General features: G+C 42.4%; 4 protein-coding genes across 9 annotated transcripts in view; 1 reads left to right on the top strand and 3 right to left on the bottom strand.

The window, feature by feature from the left end:
* The window catches only part of LOC125761236 (N-acetylglucosaminyl-phosphatidylinositol de-N-acetylase), an 86,761-nt gene that overhangs the window by 6,826 nt on the left and 62,085 nt on the right, over positions 1-17,850 (bottom strand). The gene's annotated exons all lie outside the window — the stretch shown is intronic.
* On the bottom strand, positions 540-1,769 carry LOC125761243 (60S ribosomal protein L17). Of its 3 annotated transcripts, none has more exons than XM_049422187.1 (3): positions 1,681-1,769; positions 1,192-1,286; positions 540-1,123 (listed from the first exon to the last, which is right to left on the bottom strand). In XM_049422187.1, exons 2-3 carry the CDS (start codon positions 1,270-1,272, stop codon positions 641-643), a joined length of 564 nt encoding a protein of 187 aa, XP_049278144.1. In that variant the 5' UTR covers positions 1,273-1,286; positions 1,681-1,769; the 3' UTR covers positions 540-640. The 3 variants fall into 3 exon arrangements, with proteins under 3 accessions (XP_049278144.1, XP_049278147.1, XP_049278146.1); XM_049422190.1 differs by having other exon boundaries at positions 1,714-1,737; XM_049422189.1 differs by having other exon boundaries at positions 1,685-1,733.
* LOC125761235 (NAD-dependent protein deacetylase Sirt6) lies at positions 1,949-3,427 on the bottom strand. Its single transcript, XM_049422172.1, has 3 exons — positions 3,110-3,427; positions 2,376-3,044; positions 1,949-2,308 (listed from the first exon to the last, which is right to left on the bottom strand). Exons 1-3 carry the CDS (start codon positions 3,173-3,175, stop codon positions 1,964-1,966), a joined length of 1,080 nt encoding a protein of 359 aa, XP_049278129.1. The 5' UTR covers positions 3,176-3,427; the 3' UTR covers positions 1,949-1,963.
* LOC125761209 (mucin-17) lies at positions 3,758-17,662 on the top strand. 4 transcript variants are annotated; one of them, XM_049422134.1, is made up of 10 exons: positions 3,758-3,881; positions 3,964-4,371; positions 4,485-4,705; positions 4,774-4,850; positions 4,923-5,108; positions 5,187-5,510; positions 5,574-10,283; positions 14,498-14,635; positions 14,706-16,071; positions 16,580-17,662. In XM_049422134.1, the coding sequence occupies exons 3-9, from the start codon at positions 4,545-4,547 to the stop codon at positions 15,959-15,961; spliced, it is 6,852 nt and encodes a 2,283-aa protein (XP_049278091.1). In that variant the 5' UTR covers positions 3,758-3,881; positions 3,964-4,371; positions 4,485-4,544; the 3' UTR covers positions 15,962-16,071; positions 16,580-17,662. The 4 variants fall into 4 exon arrangements, with proteins under 4 accessions (XP_049278091.1, XP_049278090.1, XP_049278092.1 ...); XM_049422133.1 differs by having other exon boundaries at positions 14,706-16,097; XM_049422135.1 differs by having other exon boundaries at positions 3,759-3,881; positions 14,706-15,209.

Here is a 17,850-nt window from a genome sequence, read left to right as displayed (position 1 = left end):
CAGCTGATGCGACAGTGTATTCCCAGTTGAACTTCAACATTTACTAATGGCATGTCGGGGTTTGGCCATGTGATCCGTGAGCTATTGCTGCGAGAGAATCTTTTTCAAACGTGAGAGAAAGGCCGGTTGTTGTGACGCTTGGTGGTAGGTAATTGGGCATCAATTGGCTTTACTCCTGCATTATGTTTTAAACTCGCGCTCTTTGAAAGTTTAATAATAGTAAGGAAATATGTTTTAGATATAAATATTACACTATATATTGTTATACGACAATGTAGTATCATAAAAATGATCAACATCCTTTAACAAAATGCGTGATTGACTTTTTTTTTAGAAAGAAAGGATAATGGGACTTTGCCCAAAAACTATCAAGCGCCGAAAGGTGGTCTACGGTCGGCCGTTTAATAGTGTGGCTGGACCATGTAATGTCGTTCTTTGGTGATCACGTTTGTATATCAATTTTCTCAATATTTTACCTTCTCCAAGAATGTGCTTCACATTTCTCCTGCGGATAAGCAATGCACACACACACATACGACTGATTTTGTTCACTTTCCTCTCCTCTGGCGTTTTCGATGACAGTTTTATTCGCCAACCTAAAGAACAATTTTGCACATTGCAAGAATACGGTTCACGCTCCTTATTCGTTGCGCATCATCTTCTCCTTTTGCCTCTGCAATTTCTTCTTGGACAGCTTCTTCTTCGCCAGCTCCGAGTCGTCGGTGGCCTTAGTTACAACATCCTCCTTCTCCGTCAGCGACAGCTCAATGTGGCACGGCGATGACATGTACGGATTGATGCGACCGTGCGCACGGTACGTACGACGACGTAGGCAGGGTGCGCGGTTCACCTGGATGTGGTTAATCACTAGTCGGTCTACATCCAGACCCTTGTAGTCAGCATTTGCTTCGGCGTTTTTCAGCAACTGCAGCAAAAACTCCGCGGACTTTTTCGGCCAACGGCCGACCGACGTGCCCCAGTGCTTGGCCTGAGCGCAACGGCCCACACCACCATTGAAACGACGGAAAGGTACGCATTCCTTCTTTTCAATCACGTTCTTCAAGTATCGCTGAGCACGACGTAGCGGCATGCGCTTAATGGCTAGTGCCGTTTCGCGGGTGTTCTGTACAAATATAAAAAAACAAGATTATAGTTTCATTTGAACCGTCCTTGATGCTATCCCTAACTTACCTTGAAATGCACCCGTAAGTTCGACCCACGCGATTTGCACGATTTGGAGGCATTATCGGGTTCCTTCGCATAACGACCCATCTTGAATCCGAAGTCTGTTGAAGAAGACAACATACGATACGATTAACATCATTGTGCTCGTTGCAAACTCAAATTCAGCCCATCAAAAATGTTGTACACACTGTATCAATGAGACCAGTTGCAGAAAATTGGTCGGGAATAGTATTCTTCTCTTTGCAACTAAAACATAAAAACCAGCGTTTACTGTGCATCAACAGTGGCCCCACACCATCCTTCTGTACCAGCAGCCACCCATGGTTAATGTTGATGTTCGACGTAGCCAACTCTTTTCGACAAATTTAAGCTTCTCGGTGAGAAGGTTACACGCGGAACAATAACGCTCAATGCCCGTGAACACTTTTCCAACCAAATTTTCATCCTGGATCATTGATATCAGTGTGAAGAACTCGTAATTTCGTATAATTTTACCGACAACAATTGCAATGCGCTTCCGTCACTAACCTTGCAAGATGCCGGAAAGAGAGACTTCCAACGATTTGACAGTTTAGCTTCCGCTTTCATTGCTGTCAAACGGAAAGTAGCAAGTATTCATACATATTATCATTTCAAGCAAATGTAATTGAAGTTTCGCACCATTTGCTTAGAATTTTTTACGAAATTACAAATCAAACTAGAATCTGGGGTTTATTAGTTATTATTCAAACTGTTCTATTATAAATAACATTAACAAGAAGATTTTTTAGAAGTCTATTTATTCAGCTAAATCGCAAGCGTTTGAAGAAGGTTCACTTTCTTCGTTGGAATGATTTTCCCTTTTCAGTTTTTTACTGTTTCTTTTAATTTCTTCTCGTTCTATTTGGGTGCTGATCGTAGAGCATCGCTTTTTTAATTTGCCCTTCGCTTTTATTGTACTATCGTAGCGTTTCTCAAAACATTTTACCATTTGTCCGCTGATAGTCCATTGAACAGTGTACGAATGCAGTTTCGTTGGATCTTCTTCCAGTCGATATTCTGGAATTTCTATACCCAATCGTTTGGCCACCTTTTCCATCACTGTATCAACGTAAATGGATATTTTCATATCGGCTTTTTTGTCCTACAAAATCAGAGGAGAGGGACATACATGAAAGAAGTTCAACATTTGGTATAAAAAGACAACTTACATGTTTGGTCGGCTGTAGATTACAGATAACAAGTCGTCCACCATGCTTGAGATTTTTCAATGGCAGATCGCCGCTGGGTACAATTTGTAGCGTTGTACCTAGACAAATGTTTAAATCAGCCATCGCAGAATGCATAAAAGCAAGCTGAAGATCATTCTCTGGAAGATCATGCTCCCAATCTAGTATGTTGTCAATCAGTTTTCCTCCACGACAGGCACGTCCTGCACCCGTAGCCGGGCAAATATTTCCTGTTGCCTTCTTTCCCACAGTCGGAGCCGGGCTGTTTCTCACGTACTGGCGGCGACACTTGGGGCACACTTCTATAAACATGTTGCCATGCAACTCGGAAAGATTTTCTCTAGCGAGCCCTGATCGAAGATGCAGACCATCGATATTTTGGCTTACAATATACTGTACATGACCAGCTGCTACGAGAGCCTTTAACGCCATGTGTGTGCGAGTTGGGGTGGCGTCATCGAAAGAGATGTTTACTGTTGGTTTTTCGCCCTTTTCCTCCAGCGTCCATACACCGTTAGGGCCGCGGAAATCCGGTATACCTGCACTGGTACTGATGCCAGCCCCCGTATGCACAACTGTATGTTTCGACGCTAGTATCATTTTAGCTAACTGTTCACATTTCTCTTCCACAAGTTCGGGTGCATCGAAGATCTGAAAAGATCGATACTCAAATTTGTTATTACAAGCTGATCATAGTTTAAAAACTACACTCTCACCTCTGCCAAACCAAGAATGCCCTTATTGTCATACTTAGACAGTCCTTCAGCGTAATTACACGACATAATTATCTAAATTTACTGATTATTTCATTCATAAAATAGAAGCCAATACGGTTTTGTTTTGTAAACATCTAACCACACATATACACAAACAAATCTCATCAGACAGAATCCATCCAGCAAGCTCCTTTGACCGCCTTTGTTATGTTAAAGCCTTGATCGGTATTAACAAACTGCATTTTGTATGCATTGCGAACATGTGATTTGGCGTTGACTATGTTTAAGAAAATTGTGTGAAATCATCGAATGGCAACAGTTTTTAATGCAGTTTTTAATAATCAACGCAAAAAAGCACTAGGTCCGGTGAACGGATTCATTCGGTACATTGCGCTTTGAACACAACTGCTCCATTCAAGAAAGTTTTCTTCGCGCTTTAAAATTCCAAGTTAACAAAGTGGTTCTGTATTGATAAGGAACGAGATGAAGAGACTAATTAATTAATAATCAGAATATCTTATCCATACAAATTAGACTAATTTTACATAATTTTTTGGTAGTAATAATAAATAAATAAAAACAATTTACACCGACAGCGTCCAGGGGCAGTGTCATGTAGCTGACATCCAGCAAGTCACCCACCAGTGCAGTATAAACTGTGGGTGCGTCAATGTAGGCTGCCGACGAAATGGTAGCAGGCCAAGGAAGAAAATTTAGCTCAACTTGCGTTTAATCAACAACATTGCTTTGTGCAAAAGGCCAGTGTAGAAAGGTACGTCTGTTTAAAGTGATTGCATAAAAACAGATCTTTTGTTAAGGGAATGTGCAATATCTGTAATTTTTTTACGGTTCAGGTAGCAATACAACTACAACAGCGAGTCACCTCTGACAAGAACAACCGCGTCCCTTTCAGCAAACCCAACAACCAACGGGAACATGGTTCGTGATGAAAACGAAGAAAAACTGTGAGGCTGCCGAAGACGATATCCAAGACGGTGGCCAGTGAATGGCGACAAAAGACGATGCTAAAGGCGATATATGATTACTTTTACGAGTGCGTTAAAATTTACGAAATACAAAGCATAAAACAAGCTGTAGTGACAAAAGGGAAAATATTATATCAAGCGCAGTTGCAGTCCTACCGCTAGTTCCGGATCAAGTGGAAGCATCCTAGATGCTTTGATCAAACTGTTTGCAACTAGCAAAGCAGGCGTGATAAATTGCTGAAACGTTCAGTAGTGTTCGATTGGCCAACGCATAAGGTATTAATATTCGTAGCTTCGAAACGAAGTAGCACTGAAAGATATCTCCAAGAGCAAATGTAACCCGTACCGATACCTAATTGTTATAACCATTTTTTTTTATTCCATAACAGCATAGTCTGAGAACAAAATAATTTGGATACAGCAGTGAAGGTGACGGGCCTTTTGGAACTATGGAGGACGAATTGAGCGATGGAGACATCGTGTGGGTGAAGGTGAGCAACAGCTGGTGGCCGGGAGAGGTGATGGGCGATTCACGCCTGTCCGAAGAGTTTCTTTCGTCACTTCGGAAAAAGCCACTGGCAGTGGTGAAATTTTTCCAGGAGGATTCCTAGTAAGTTTTTCTGCAGAAAATTGTTAAAGCACAGATATTGTAATCGTGGCTTTTTCATCTTCTTTTAGTGAGTACGTAAAGAATCCCAATTTTATCTTCAAGTATAATTGTCCTCGCAAGAACGAGTTTCTGCGCAAAGGTTTAGGTAAGTGGGGCTAATATATTATTCTCTGCCGCCGCTCTGCCTTCGTGATCTAATAGCAACCAATATTTTCAGAGCAATATCGTGCTAAAATGAAGCACATGGAAAAATTTCCATCGGATGTGATGCACGCCGAACGTGTAACGGGGGGTGATCCGGATATTGTTAACTTAACCGATTTCCAGCCACAGAAAAAGGAGCGCTATTCAGGTTTATTTCAAGATGGACGTTCGTCAATGGGCAAAGGAAAAAGTCCAAAAGGTACGGTCATATATTTGTATTGCATGTTTAATTAATTTTATATTGAAAACCATTTCGTAATTCTATTTTTACTTGAAGAAAAACCAAGCACTCCCTCGAAAACATTTGGAACGCCTATTTCGTTTGGATCCAGTCGTAAAACGATGCATGAGGTTAGGATTTTAGCGCAACCTTCTAGTGTACCGGCGGACAGTGATGTTGGCACAACCTTACCAGCAGAGAACGTGTCTCTTACTGGATCACAATCGCTACTAGCTTCTCCTGGCCAGGTGTATCATTGTTACAAGTGTAACAATTACAGTGCCAATCGACAAAATCTGATCATGCTGCACATAAAGCATTGTCGAGCAAGCTACACAGCCCCTAGTGGATTATCTTCTTCATCCATCACAACACCAACGGGTAAGTCATGAGAAGGCCAAACGCGTTCGTCTGACTGATCAACAAATTATTTTTCTTCCATAGTACCAACTCGTAAAGTTTCGTACGAAAAAATGGACGAATCGGCCGAAGACGATGACCTCGAACCGGAGAGTAAAATCGAACAGCCTAGGCGACCGTTACCTACAACAAGCAAGACAAAATCGTTTGGAACACCTTTCCGGAATGTAGAACAGTTGGTTCCCTCTAAGGTTGAACCGTCCAGTGAAAAACGAACGAGAGGAGGTCGCAAAACAACAGCTTTGAGCGAAACTCATAAGCATAAGAAGACCGCTCGTCGAAGAAATAAACGGAGTCAATCACCAGAGCAGGACGAAGACGTATCGACCGTGGCCAAACTTAACGAAACGGAAGACAATCGTTCGTCGGTGAAAGTTGATAAACAAGCGGACAGACAGGAAGATGATGGCAATCGACGGGATAAAGCAAATGCGGTAAGCGTTACAACGAGCCGTGAGGAATCAACACTCGTTGGCATCAAGAATAACACAGACGTGAAGCTTAAAAACGAATTGCTTGCTGACTGGAGCGAAGATGAACAGGAAGAAGACGAAGGTGCTAAGGGACAGCAGGTGGATATGCACTTAGAGGAAGATATTCCCGCTGCTGAACAGAAAATTGGTCCACCAAAAGATTCTCCACCTGTTAAAACGGTAAAACCAGGAGGCACCAAAAAACAACAAAAAGAAACCAAGCAGGAAAGCATGAAGCAGACACTGTTAGCGAAGAAAGCGACAAAAATGGAGGCCAAAAATGATGCAAGCACAGTACACGAAAACGAGGAAACCGGTAAAGTAGAGGAAGCGAAAAAAGATCTGGAAGGTTCGCTGGAGGATAGTTCAACGGTAGCAGCTGTACAAGTCGTTACAGTTTCAGCAATATCCTCTACTAGTGCTACTACAATAGCTCCAACTGCCGCTACAGTCGCTCCAACCTCATCACCGCATGCTACGATTAAGTATAGAAACATCCCGAAAAAGCAAAAGCGTGAATTCGTCGAGGTCACGAATGATGACGTATCGATGGTACAGGAAAAGCACACGGTACCATCGCGTGAAGGAAGTACGGCCAGCAGTTCCTCAACAACTGGTTCCAACGAACTGTGTATTGGAAATTCTCAGTCTTCGGCGCCCGCATTGGCAACCGAGCGCCCCATTAGTGCTAAGCAGCTGATACTGAACCGAGCTACCCGGGGATCTAGTAAATCCTTAAGTGGAGACGAAAATACTACAACTACTTCAATTTCCGCTGAAGACGGTGGTTCAGCGGTCAACAGCACAGAAGGCAACGCCAACAGGGAACAAAAATCTCAGTTAGATGACGCGAAAAAGAAAACGGAGTCTTCCTGTTTCGATTTTAACGAGGATGAAGAAGAGCGACAACAGCAAAGAGTGTCACATACGTCTACGACAATGACAATGTCGCGATTAGATCGCAAACTAGATCCAGCGGTACGTCAGAAATCTATTCCGCTTGATTCAGAAGCGCAAGAAGCCGATCGGGATGTAAAACTGAGTCAAGAAATTGATTCGTTACTGTGTGAAATGGATGTACCGAAACTACCCGAAGCTTTGAGTGACGTAATGGCAGTCGTGTCCGATAAAATTGACTGCAATCGTACGCTACCGCCAAAGGAACGAGGCAAACGAATTTTTAAAACGCGTAACAAAACTGTAGTGATGACTTCACCTTCGTTGTCACCTAATCGCATCGACAACAGTGGTGAAGTCATTCCAGAATGTATTAATCAAGCAGAGACGGTGCCAGAGGTCATTGTTGAGTCGCATCCAGCTGCGAGCACTGTAGCAAAGGAAAAGAGTAATAAGAAGCAACAAACATACGAAGAGGAAAAACGTATTGCAAAGGATAAGAACGATCCGAAGAAAGAAGAGGATCATCAGAACCCTTCCGTCACGTCGTCGGCAATGACTGAAGAGATGATAGCAATGGATGTAGATCAGCAGCAATCTGCGAAGAAAAACCGAAAATCTGATGAAGTACTACTGCCGGACAGCAGCGGCAATGGTGATGCGCCGTTATCGTCATCTGTGCGCCGCCAACGTGGCAAGGTGGGTAAAAGTGTTACGGAAACGACGGAAAAACCGAGCGAATCCGCATCGTCTTCACGCAAATCGAAAAGAAATCGTCGGGATGTTGCCTCCTTGCAGGAAACCACCCCATCCATCCCGATCACTAACGATAAGGATGCTGATGAGAGCAATATCACGGAACGTGTTTCCAAGAAAATGGTCACGAATGCTACTTCTTCTTCTTCTGTAACGACTGCTACAGTTGATGAAACATTTGCTGACGGCAACACGGTAATGAATGAAGCACCACCATTAAAGAAGCAATCCGTCGAAACCGTTGTAACACATTCGCAACCGAGGAAGGAGGAAAGCGTACTGACGAAAAAACCCCCACTCACTCCTCCTATCTCGATGGCATCAAAGCCAACAGCGACGGATCTGCAAGTGGCGGAAGCATTAATCAATCTTCCTGTTACTGCATCAGTTCTGCCTCCGGTGACTAGTAGCAGCAGTACAGATAAAGGTCGCGAAGTAAAAAATGTACCGATGAAAATGAACGATGCTGGAGAACAACCAAAGGAACCTAATAAAGTGGCCAGTTCCTCCCAACCAATATCGTCCATTGCGGCAATAGTAGGACAAAACGCTCCAACTACCAACAGCAGCAGTAGCTTGGTCAAGAGTATCAACCCTCGTAAGCGCCATCTTCAATCGATGATGCTTACTACGACAGAGACGACAAACCCACATTCAAAGACAATGATCATTGCGGTCTCACCTGACATGTCCATACCATCGTTGCCGAAATCCACGGTAGAAGACGAAACAGCCACTACGAATGTCGCGGTGTCCACAAAGCAAGACTCTTCATCCATTCCAGAGAAGAATAAACAAAATGAATCAACATTTGCCGAGGAGCAAACAAAGGTGTTGACGGAAAACGATAAGTTCGACATCAACAACATGCCAATTGTGATGGATGATTCGGAACTGTTGGTGGATGAAATGCCATCTATGGTTACTGCTGCCGCCAACTCGGTGATAAAAGGTGTTAACGGCGGCGGAAGTGCCACCAAGATTGAGTCATTACAATCGGCGACAATGACCTCCTCGAGAGACAAACGGCAAACTACGATGGCGACTGTGAAAGGTAGTCGTCCCTCCAAGGAGCAAATTGTGATAACGAGCAAAGGAACCGTACTAACCGCCTCGACGACAAGCGTAAGTGTTGCGTCGAAGTTTTCCTCCAAACCATCGGTATCTGTGACAAGCGCCATTACGCTTGGTTCCAGCAGTCGGCCCGCTAGTACAACGTCGACGCTACCACCGAACGGTTCTCAACAAACAGTGACCACATCGCCACCAAAAGCTGCTTCACCGGTAACTACACAATTAGTAGCACCAAAGATCATTCTCGCAGTGAATCAACTACATACCACTGCAGGACCCTATGGGTCAATTATCGTGAAGTCCGATGGAAAAGAAAGTGGCAAGCCGAAGGCGCAAGATCGTAGGGCCTCCGGTGATGATGCATCGTCCTCCGTCTCTTCATCCTCCGGCAGCGATGGGAGCAGTAAGAAAAGTCACCGCGTTCTTAGGCTTACGCCGCAAAAATTAAAGGAATTTAGCCGGCTTGGTTACATAGAGGATCGGCAAGGCAAGGGCAAAATGCTTACCAAAAGTGGTATGCGTCAACTGTACGGGAAGCAAGCGCACCTAAAACAATTGCAGCCCACAACGAAAAAGAAAGCCGTACCAATATCTACGAAGCTCATTACAACGACGGAAGGTGCTGATGTGGTTGTGGGATCAAATAGCACTAATAGTGATCGGGCATCTCTCCCCGAGGTGGCATCCTCTGGTAGCAGTGTGGTGATCGCGGCTGCAGCCGATTCGTCCGTGCAAGAATCATCTGCTACAACTGTTCGCACCGTGATGGCGGAACCAAGTGTGGCAAACGTCGATGAGGAAGAGGAAATGCTTGATCAGCATAATAAGGTAAGCACGGAAATGGAACTTCCCGCTTCGTCACTCGTCGCCCCATCCGGAGCTACCATTCTGCTGGAAAGTTCCCCATCTAGCAGTGGAACCGGCCCAGCAGAAGTGATTCTTGGTTCGACAGCCGAGCTAACCATGGTTGGTGGTTCGATGACGGAAGCAAGCAGCAGCAGCGGACCGTCGACGGCAACCGGTAGCGGAGGAGTGCAAGAATCCTCCCAGCTAGTGGCTGTAACGGCTGAGAATTTCGGTGGTCCGCCACATCTTTTTTACCTCTGCTCGGTGCGTGATGAAACCTTCGTGCGCGTCAACGATGAGCTACTCTACCTGGATGCCTCAAATCAGCTTGTTGCTCTACCCGAACAACATCAGCAACATCCATCCCAGCAGCAAGGACAGCATCAAAGCCAACAGGTGGCCGGCACACTGAACGAAGATATTATCCATCAGGCGGAGGTAATCCTACCCACTATCGGCAGCAATGGAGCGGATCTGTCTGGAGATGGTTCTGGCGAAGTTGGAGGTAATGCAGCCATTGTTGATGCGACTGGCGCGGCGGTAAACGATGGTACGCAGCAAAGCTTTCTGCTCAACACGCAAGATGGGCAGCATATAATTCTCGACCAGCAGAGCCTCATGGCGTTGGCGGCCGGCGGTGATGCATCGCACATTATAACTGCGGACGGCCAGCAGATAGTACTGCAAGGTGCGTAAAGGAATGCTTGCTACGTTCTATACGATCCCTGCTCCCGGTCAAAATTTCCCACGATGATGCAGCAATAAATTTGTTGCTTTTAATTTTTCGAAAATTCCGGTATATTGCACCATGGGTTTTAGTTTGAACACTAGCTTAAAGTTTTCTTGCTTGTTCTGTAGCCTGTAGAGCTGTTTGGTTTGGATTTTTTATGTTGCTTTGTATATTATTAGTATCAGTATTTTCACTTATTTGTATTACATTCTTTCATCTACTATACACACTTTCTACACATCCGACCAATCGTTCGTTGCCAGACAAGCTCTTTTATAAAACAGTTTTACGGATTTTTTTTATCTAGCTTGCCTGCCGCCGCCTGGCTTTCTGTGATGCAATGTAATCAAATAACGAAATTTCATTCTAGGACGTGCATGTTGTACATTACCACTTATATTATATCTACATCGTGTCATAAATCATCAGGACATGTTAAATCCTAGCTTGTTAGAGAATAATTTTACAAACATATAACATTCTAAAACCATGTATGTTTTTCTTGGTTCTGTCTCTTAGACAGTAAACAATAGAGCACACCTGAGGTAACGATAATTTTATTACTTTTTTTGCAGAAATCAATGTAAAGGCAACAATATTAAAGAATATTATCGAAACAGATGATTTTAAAACAAGTAAAAAGGCTGTGTTATCATACATTATTTTAGCAAATTTAAGCAATTGTCGGAGTACACCAACATTGTATTACTAACATATAATTTTCACGCTGTGTATTGTTTAACCATTGCACCATACTTATTATACCCTCATACTTTCATCTATTCGTGCATCCATATATGATAGGGTTGAATTTCGTAAAAAAAATTCATCCCATGCTTATGGTCATCAACGATATTGTTTCTATTTGATAAAACGTTTATTTTTCTTCTTCCTTTTTATAATTTTAAGTGACACAAAATCTTAAAGCTGAATAGTTAGAAAAACACAAGAATGCGCCGCCCAGTAGCAAATACAGTAGTAGTTATTTTACTTCCCTGCCCAGTTTTATGCATTATTTTGTGAGCGACATTTAGCTCTTGAATCATTGTTTCCAGTATGAATTTCGCCTAATGTGGCATCTGTTCCGTACTATGAGCAATTGTGGGTCCCATTTTAGTTCTGTTCATGTCAAGCGAACATAAACTTTTTTTTAATATAAAAACCATCATCCTTGCGCGTATGATAGCACCATTCCTTCAAAATCTTCAAACTATGCACACAAACAACAAACCAGGTGAAGTTTTGGTCGGTTGTTTGGGTGAATTTTGTTGTTGTATTATTATTCGTATTATCTTCGCCTTCCTTCTCTTCTAGTACAAATTCTTTCCAACCCTTTCGATATGATGATTTACCTTCCTACATTGAAGCAAAATTTCCACCCAAAATACTTTCACGTTTCTGTTTTTTCCTGTAGGTAGCCTATTCACCAGTTCCGTATCGGTCGATGATCCCGACTATGTTTGAATCCCGAGTCCGAACTGCGCGAACAGCACTACTACAGCGAAAGAATAAATGCGCGAGAGTGAACGATGCACGCGGAAACGTATAGATCCAATAGTGCGTAAACACGAAATACGAATATGTTGGAAACATGTTAGAAACCGTGAAGTAGGGTCAAGAAGAAAAAGCAAACACGCAGATTTTAATTTGAAATGAAACTAGAAAGAGAACGTTGACACGATATAGAAGTAACTTATAACATATTATGCAAGGATAGCTAAACACGAGAAGTAATAACATAGACTCATGCTTCACAAGGAGCAATTGTAGGATGCAAATTACATGATGATATGTGGCAAGTGCATAATAATCCATTCCATTCCATAGCGGGTTTCACAGGTCAGAATTTTAAGTCAACCAAGCATATGTTAGATATTTGCTTCATTCCAGTGCAAAAAGTTTTATGTTGTTTGTTCATTTGAAAATGGAATAAAAGGAGCAAAATTTAAAATTTGTATACATAAAGTAGAGATTTTACGCACAAAAAGTGGAAAACTTGCGTAACGATCTATCAGGACTCGAAAACTATGTTCAAAAGCCTAATAACTATGAGGCTTAATTAAACTGAAGTAGTCTAGCAGCTTGAGGAACGAATTCGACGAGAGCAGGAATTTATTTTTTATTTCGTAGGAGCGTTATGAATTTGTAATATAAATGACACTTAATTCTGATCTGTAAAGCTCCGTAAGATGGAAATGGAGAATGGTGACAACTGGCTTTTGCTTCTAGTATCCCATCGTCTCCTCTCCAATATAACCATCGCTTGCACTACTACCACTATTTATTGCTACTGGATCTCATACATTCCCTTTCCCATAGATGCAAGAACAAATCTAACCGGATCTAGAAATAAGATCAATCTTTTTACCTTAAAACAATGCTTTATAAAGCTTTACGGATTTAAAACCCACTCTCTCTACGTTACACTGAAGGTCTTGACAGTGTTTGCCCGTTGTTACTTAGTATGTCCTTCGAGTTGATTACGCTTAATACGTGGCCCATTTAGTTAATCATTGTGATTTGGCAGTTGTTTGATGTGAGATCCAGTACGCCTTTTCTCTAGCTTTTTGCCACTGTTACGAAACCGCTTTACTGTATCAATTATACTGTGCATTGTGAATTATTTATTGTTTGATTTAGAAGCTTTTTGAGCGATGGAGAGTTGAAACGTATGTGGCATGAAACAGGAAAGATTTTGTTTTAAATAACGTTGAAACAACACTTTTTTAAGTAGCGATATTCCGGAAAATTTACAAAACTCCACTATTACATTAGGGCACATGGCACACATGTGGTATTGTGAACATTAATCTCATCCGCACTGTGTACGGGGAATTCATTGAGCAGAATTTTAACGCTTAATGTGCAGAGTATGGTAATGTTTGTACGCTCTTGCTTCAAATGAGCTGTTTTGCTTCTATGCAAATCCATTTATTGTACTGCTCAACCGAGATCAACGTTTATAATACATTCGCTCGAATAAGGTAAACCGAGACCGTTTCGGGATATTTGAATGGACGTCGAAAAATGTAATTGATAAATTCTTGTTCGTGTTTGACCGTTAACGAGATGAAACGTGTATAATAGCTTGGTTGAAAAATTCGTTTTACAAATACGAGACATTGCAATGCAACTATTCCTTAGCACAACCACAGTCCTGCTATGCATAGTTTTGTGCAATTTTGCCAAACGGATGATTGAAAGATTTGGTGTAACAAATGGGGTTCGGTTATACATTTAGAAAATATTTTAATAAAACAGAAGGTATGGATACATGTACACAAACAACAACAAAAACACAGATAACAGGACAAACATAGGCAGGACTTATAACGGACATTTCGCTATCTTTTGCATGAATGTTTGTCTTAGACAAACTTCACTTAAAATATTGTGTGGGAAATATGATTATGATACGATAAACGTTAACGCCAATTAGAACTGCAAACAGAAAAGAAAAACACTTATAAACACGTATAGATTAGCAAGTATATAAAAAGTATCGTATTTTCCCATGTATAAGAGATCCCATTTTCCCTTTTTTATTTTTTTGGGAGAAAAACTTTTAAACGGGAGTAAGTCATTCTGTATCTCGTATTACCCAAATCAGAAATGATTAGTGTACGGTATCGGTCTGCTGCCTTCCATACCATTTTTGGGCAGAGTGAAGAAAAGGTAAAATGTTTGCCTTAAAATACAAAAATTCTCTTATACAGGGCAAAATACGCTACTTTCCTGTGTCACGTTTGACTATTCGATTAATGCAAAAAAAATGTATAATGAAACAGGTGTTCCAATTGTAAGCTGCTGGTGAAATTTCCATTTGATTTTAAGAAAGTAATATAACTACACATTTTACAATAGATCATCCAATAACGGTTAAAGCAAAATACTGTTTTCCGTCGCGCCGTTTGGTCATTGGGTTGGTTTTCCTTTTTTCGTTTCGAATTTGCACGTTATTGTTTTGTTGTGTTGGTTGGTTTGCTTTGGATTGTACACGCGTGACCGATGATAGTGGGCATTAGGGCTTGAAACTGGGACACAAGTTGGCTTCTCCCTATCGTTACCTTTGTTCGTCAGTGTGGTTGTGGCTTTTTGGCGAGATGATTATTATTCTTTTTCTTCTTCGATCGTCTCAATCCGTGTCGGGTCGGCTCCTTGCACTTGCGCAGAAACGGCCCAGGAATGGTTAGCGGCACTATCTGCTAGCCAGCAGCAACAGCAAACCGGAACTGTTAGCACGCTGGTTACACCGGAAGGGACGCAAATCATTGTGGCGCATGAAAACGCTGGACTGATTGAACTGCAAGGTATGGTTATCTGCATCAAGTAGTACTGTGCGTCCGATTAATACCGGTTTGAATGTTGCTCATTTCACAGAACATCCAGTGTTACTACCAACGGAGATAATGCAGGTTAATCCCAACACGACGATCGAAACAAATGCTGTACTCACGAAGCCACCGATCATGTCGACGGTTGAGGTACCGACCAAGAACGGTATCGAATCAGCAAGCCGTGCGTCGGAGAAAAAATCGGCCACCGCAGTATCAAGCCGGATGGCGAGCTCCAGCACCATGGCAGCTCGATCAGTGTCCGGCTCATCATTATCATCCGCGATCGCTACCGGCACGACCTCGAATCTCGATGAAACGTTGGCGGCAGTTATTGGTCACGTACCGAGCAATCCGCACGTGCCGACCTCGCTCGAGCTACCAATAACCGTCACCAATCCGGTGATTGCGAAAACGAGTACAGCCAGCAGCAGAATTAACGCGGCACTTTTCCCCCTCACGACTACGGCCACGACCGTTTCTTCCCTTGCCGACACAATACCAGCAGCTGCGGCAGCCGTGGTCCTAGTGTCCGGTGCGGAAGTCTCAGGTACGATCGATCGTGTTCCTTCCACATCTTCATTAGCAGACCTTCCGCACTGTTCCTCTCCCATCTCCCATCCCGACAAGAAAGGTAACGGTGATGGGCAAACGTTCGATGACGACGAAACAGATGCGGTTCTGGAGGGTGATGAGAAACCATACCCACCAACGGCTGAACCGACGATTGCATCGTGTACGGAGCAGGACGATATTCAAATTCCAAACACACCGGAATCGCAACACAACAGCGAACGGCACCAGCAGCAGCTCGGTGATGAATTTAGCGATGATGGTGAATGTGAGGACGATGCACAAAACGACACCCGTAACCATCTGCTAACAGACGAGGATGAGGCGAACTCGAACTGTAGCGAGATCATTGCCATCCAACCGAATGTGGTGGTGCTGGATGCTGCACTGTTGCTCAACAGTCCCCCGAACGATGACGGCATTGACGATGAGATGGAAAACGATAGCGAAGAGGAGGAACACAACGAAATGGTAGTGCAAGAACGGTCCTTCTTCGAACAGCAACCCCTACAACAGCCCCAACATCGGTCGCGCAATGTGGCCGCACGGTCAACAAACGGAGGTGGCAATGATGGCCGCCCGGAAACGTTGAACCTGGCTGAACATCATAATAGTAGTAATAACGACAGTGGTATTGATACTAGTGGTGCCGTATGCGAAGGCAGCGCATCATCCGGTGCTGCTCGTGAAACTGGTCCCGTCGTACGTCGAACGATCGTCGAACGATAAATGGTCCGGAAGGTGAATTGGAGAGTTGTTTCTTGCTCTCTTTTTCATTGATCGTACGAATCTACAAACACGGATTTTCGTGCTGAATGGATCGTGCGAAAGTGTAGTGGGTAATATCTGCGGACAATATTTATAGGTAGCTTGCATTTAATTTTATCACCATCTTTACTCGAAAATAATTCCTTTTTTTTGTTGTTGTATTTTTGATGTATTTTTGTATGCTGCTATGTTGCTACCATCGTAATTAGAGTAACTTAAAACTGGGTTTCCGTTAACTGAACTTTTATTTTGAAACAAACTCGTACTTGTGGAAGTATTTGGTGTATTTTTCTTCTTCCACATTGATTCTGTACACTTGCTTGGCATTCGTTATAAACTTTAGCCTTCTTTTGGTTTGGTCTCTGTTAATTGGCAGAATGCTTAACTACTAGTGGGTTATTTATTTTTTAATCTGTTTAATTGTACTTTTACCTTCTCTTTTCATTATTTACTGCTACGGTTATTGTTTTATGTATCTTATCAGTACGTTTCACTACTGGCTTAGTTTTGTTAACTTCGAGCTTTAATTATTCTTTTGTAATCTTCTTTAATCCTTCTTTTATTTCTATTTTGTTTTAGATTCCTTCATCTGCTAGGAAGGGTATCTTCTTCTTTTCTGGCACTACAACCTCAAGTGGTCATGGAATGCCATTTCTGGCTTTCCTAGACTTCATTTACCCGTAGTAGGATAGTCAGCCCTGCTTAAGGGGGTACACGCTCCGGGTGGGATTTGATGCACGGTGCTGTCGTGTAGAGACTGGCGCCGCTACCATCTCTACCGTGCTATCGGACAAAAGGAAGTGTATCACCTAACAGAAGTTTGGTTAGATTTGATGGCCCAATATCCCTAGAATTGCCTCAAACGAGAACACAACACAAGCCGTGTTACAATGTATGATCAATAACAGATCGGTTAAGAAAAGCCTATTTCACATTGTACATTTTAAAGTTAGATCAAACCACGTGAACATGTGTTTTTGTTTTTATAGTTGGCTTCTAACGTGTGGCAAACGCTACCAGATGTTCGTTCGCGCGTAGATTGAACGTTTTAGTAAGAGTATGATTTTAGCACATGCTTTTTAGATGAGCGCTAGAGAATAAGTAAGCTTTAGTACATACCGATAAGCCGCATAATGTACTTTCGTAATGAGGCGGAAGTTTTTTTTTGTAATTGCGTAAGGAGTAGTATGATTTTCTTGGGCATCAATAATTTACGCTAATTGTAATGCCAGGGTCGAACGTTGAACCGCGACAAGTTTTCGAAGCAAGGAACAAAAGCCAACAATATTATAGGTGATTGGCTCTTTACTATCACATACTATCGTCGAATACTGCTTACTTTTATGATACAACAAATCGAACAGAAATGCTAGAGGATGTTAGTAGTTTGATTGCGAACAACACAATTTTAAACGCAGCTGCAGCTTATCAAAAGCTGTGTCAACACCTCGGGCGGCGCGGTACGATCTTCGCGACGAATGCGAAGGCCTTCTTGTATAGATCGTGTTCTAGATTTTAAGATTTTCGGTAGAGGTTAAACTACGCCCCATGGTAGGAAATGGCTTTCCATCCTGTATACTGTATTGCAATGAAACAAAAAAAAAAATATTGTGAAGCTTTGTAAAAATGCATACAAATAAATGTTAGTCATTTCAATCCTTATTTCACCTTTTTGGCGCGTTCTTACCGCAAAACATGAACCTGTTACGATAATAACGTGTTTGATTTTGGGCAAATTAAAATTGTCAAGTTTAATTCGCTAATTTTATTATAGGAACCACGCTGTTAAGATGTTGGTACGCATTTCATCTCGTAGGTCTATCGTACCATGCTACAGGTTCCCGCCAATA

Source organism: Anopheles funestus, chromosome 2RL (genome assembly GCF_943734845.2).
Source record: "Anopheles funestus chromosome 2RL, idAnoFuneDA-416_04, whole genome shotgun sequence".
In the NCBI taxonomy this organism is placed as follows: domain Eukaryota; kingdom Metazoa; phylum Arthropoda; class Insecta; order Diptera; family Culicidae; genus Anopheles; species Anopheles funestus.
This window is presented reverse-complemented; position numbering and strand designations above follow the sequence as displayed.

Bases quoted from the DNA above. Each gene is read 5' to 3' on its own strand.
- LOC125761243 (XM_049422187.1), bottom strand. From the start codon at position 1,272: ATGGGTCGTTATGCGAAGGAACCCGATAATGCCTCCAAATCGTGCAAA. The intron at 1,124-1,191 runs GTAAGTTAGGGA...ATATTTGTACAG, and splicing joins ACTTACGGGTGCATTTCAAG to AACACCCGCGAAACGGCACT.
- LOC125761235 (XM_049422172.1), bottom strand. From the start codon at position 3,175: ATGTCGTGTAATTACGCTGAAGGACTGTCTAAGTATGACAATAAGGGC. The intron at 3,045-3,109 runs GTGAGAGTGTAG...CGATCTTTTCAG, and splicing joins GCATTCTTGGTTTGGCAGAG to ATCTTCGATGCACCCGAACT. The intron at 2,309-2,375 runs GTAAGTTGTCTT...CTGATTTTGTAG, and splicing joins ATCTACAGCCGACCAAACAT to GACAAAAAAGCCGATATGAA.
- LOC125761209 (XM_049422134.1), top strand. From the start codon at position 4,545: ATGGAGGACGAATTGAGCGATGGAGACATCGTGTGGGTGAAGGTGAGC. The intron at 4,851-4,922 runs GTAAGTGGGGCT...CAATATTTTCAG, and splicing joins GTTTCTGCGCAAAGGTTTAG to AGCAATATCGTGCTAAAATG. The intron at 5,511-5,573 runs GTAAGTCATGAG...TTTCTTCCATAG, and splicing joins ATCCATCACAACACCAACGG to TACCAACTCGTAAAGTTTCG.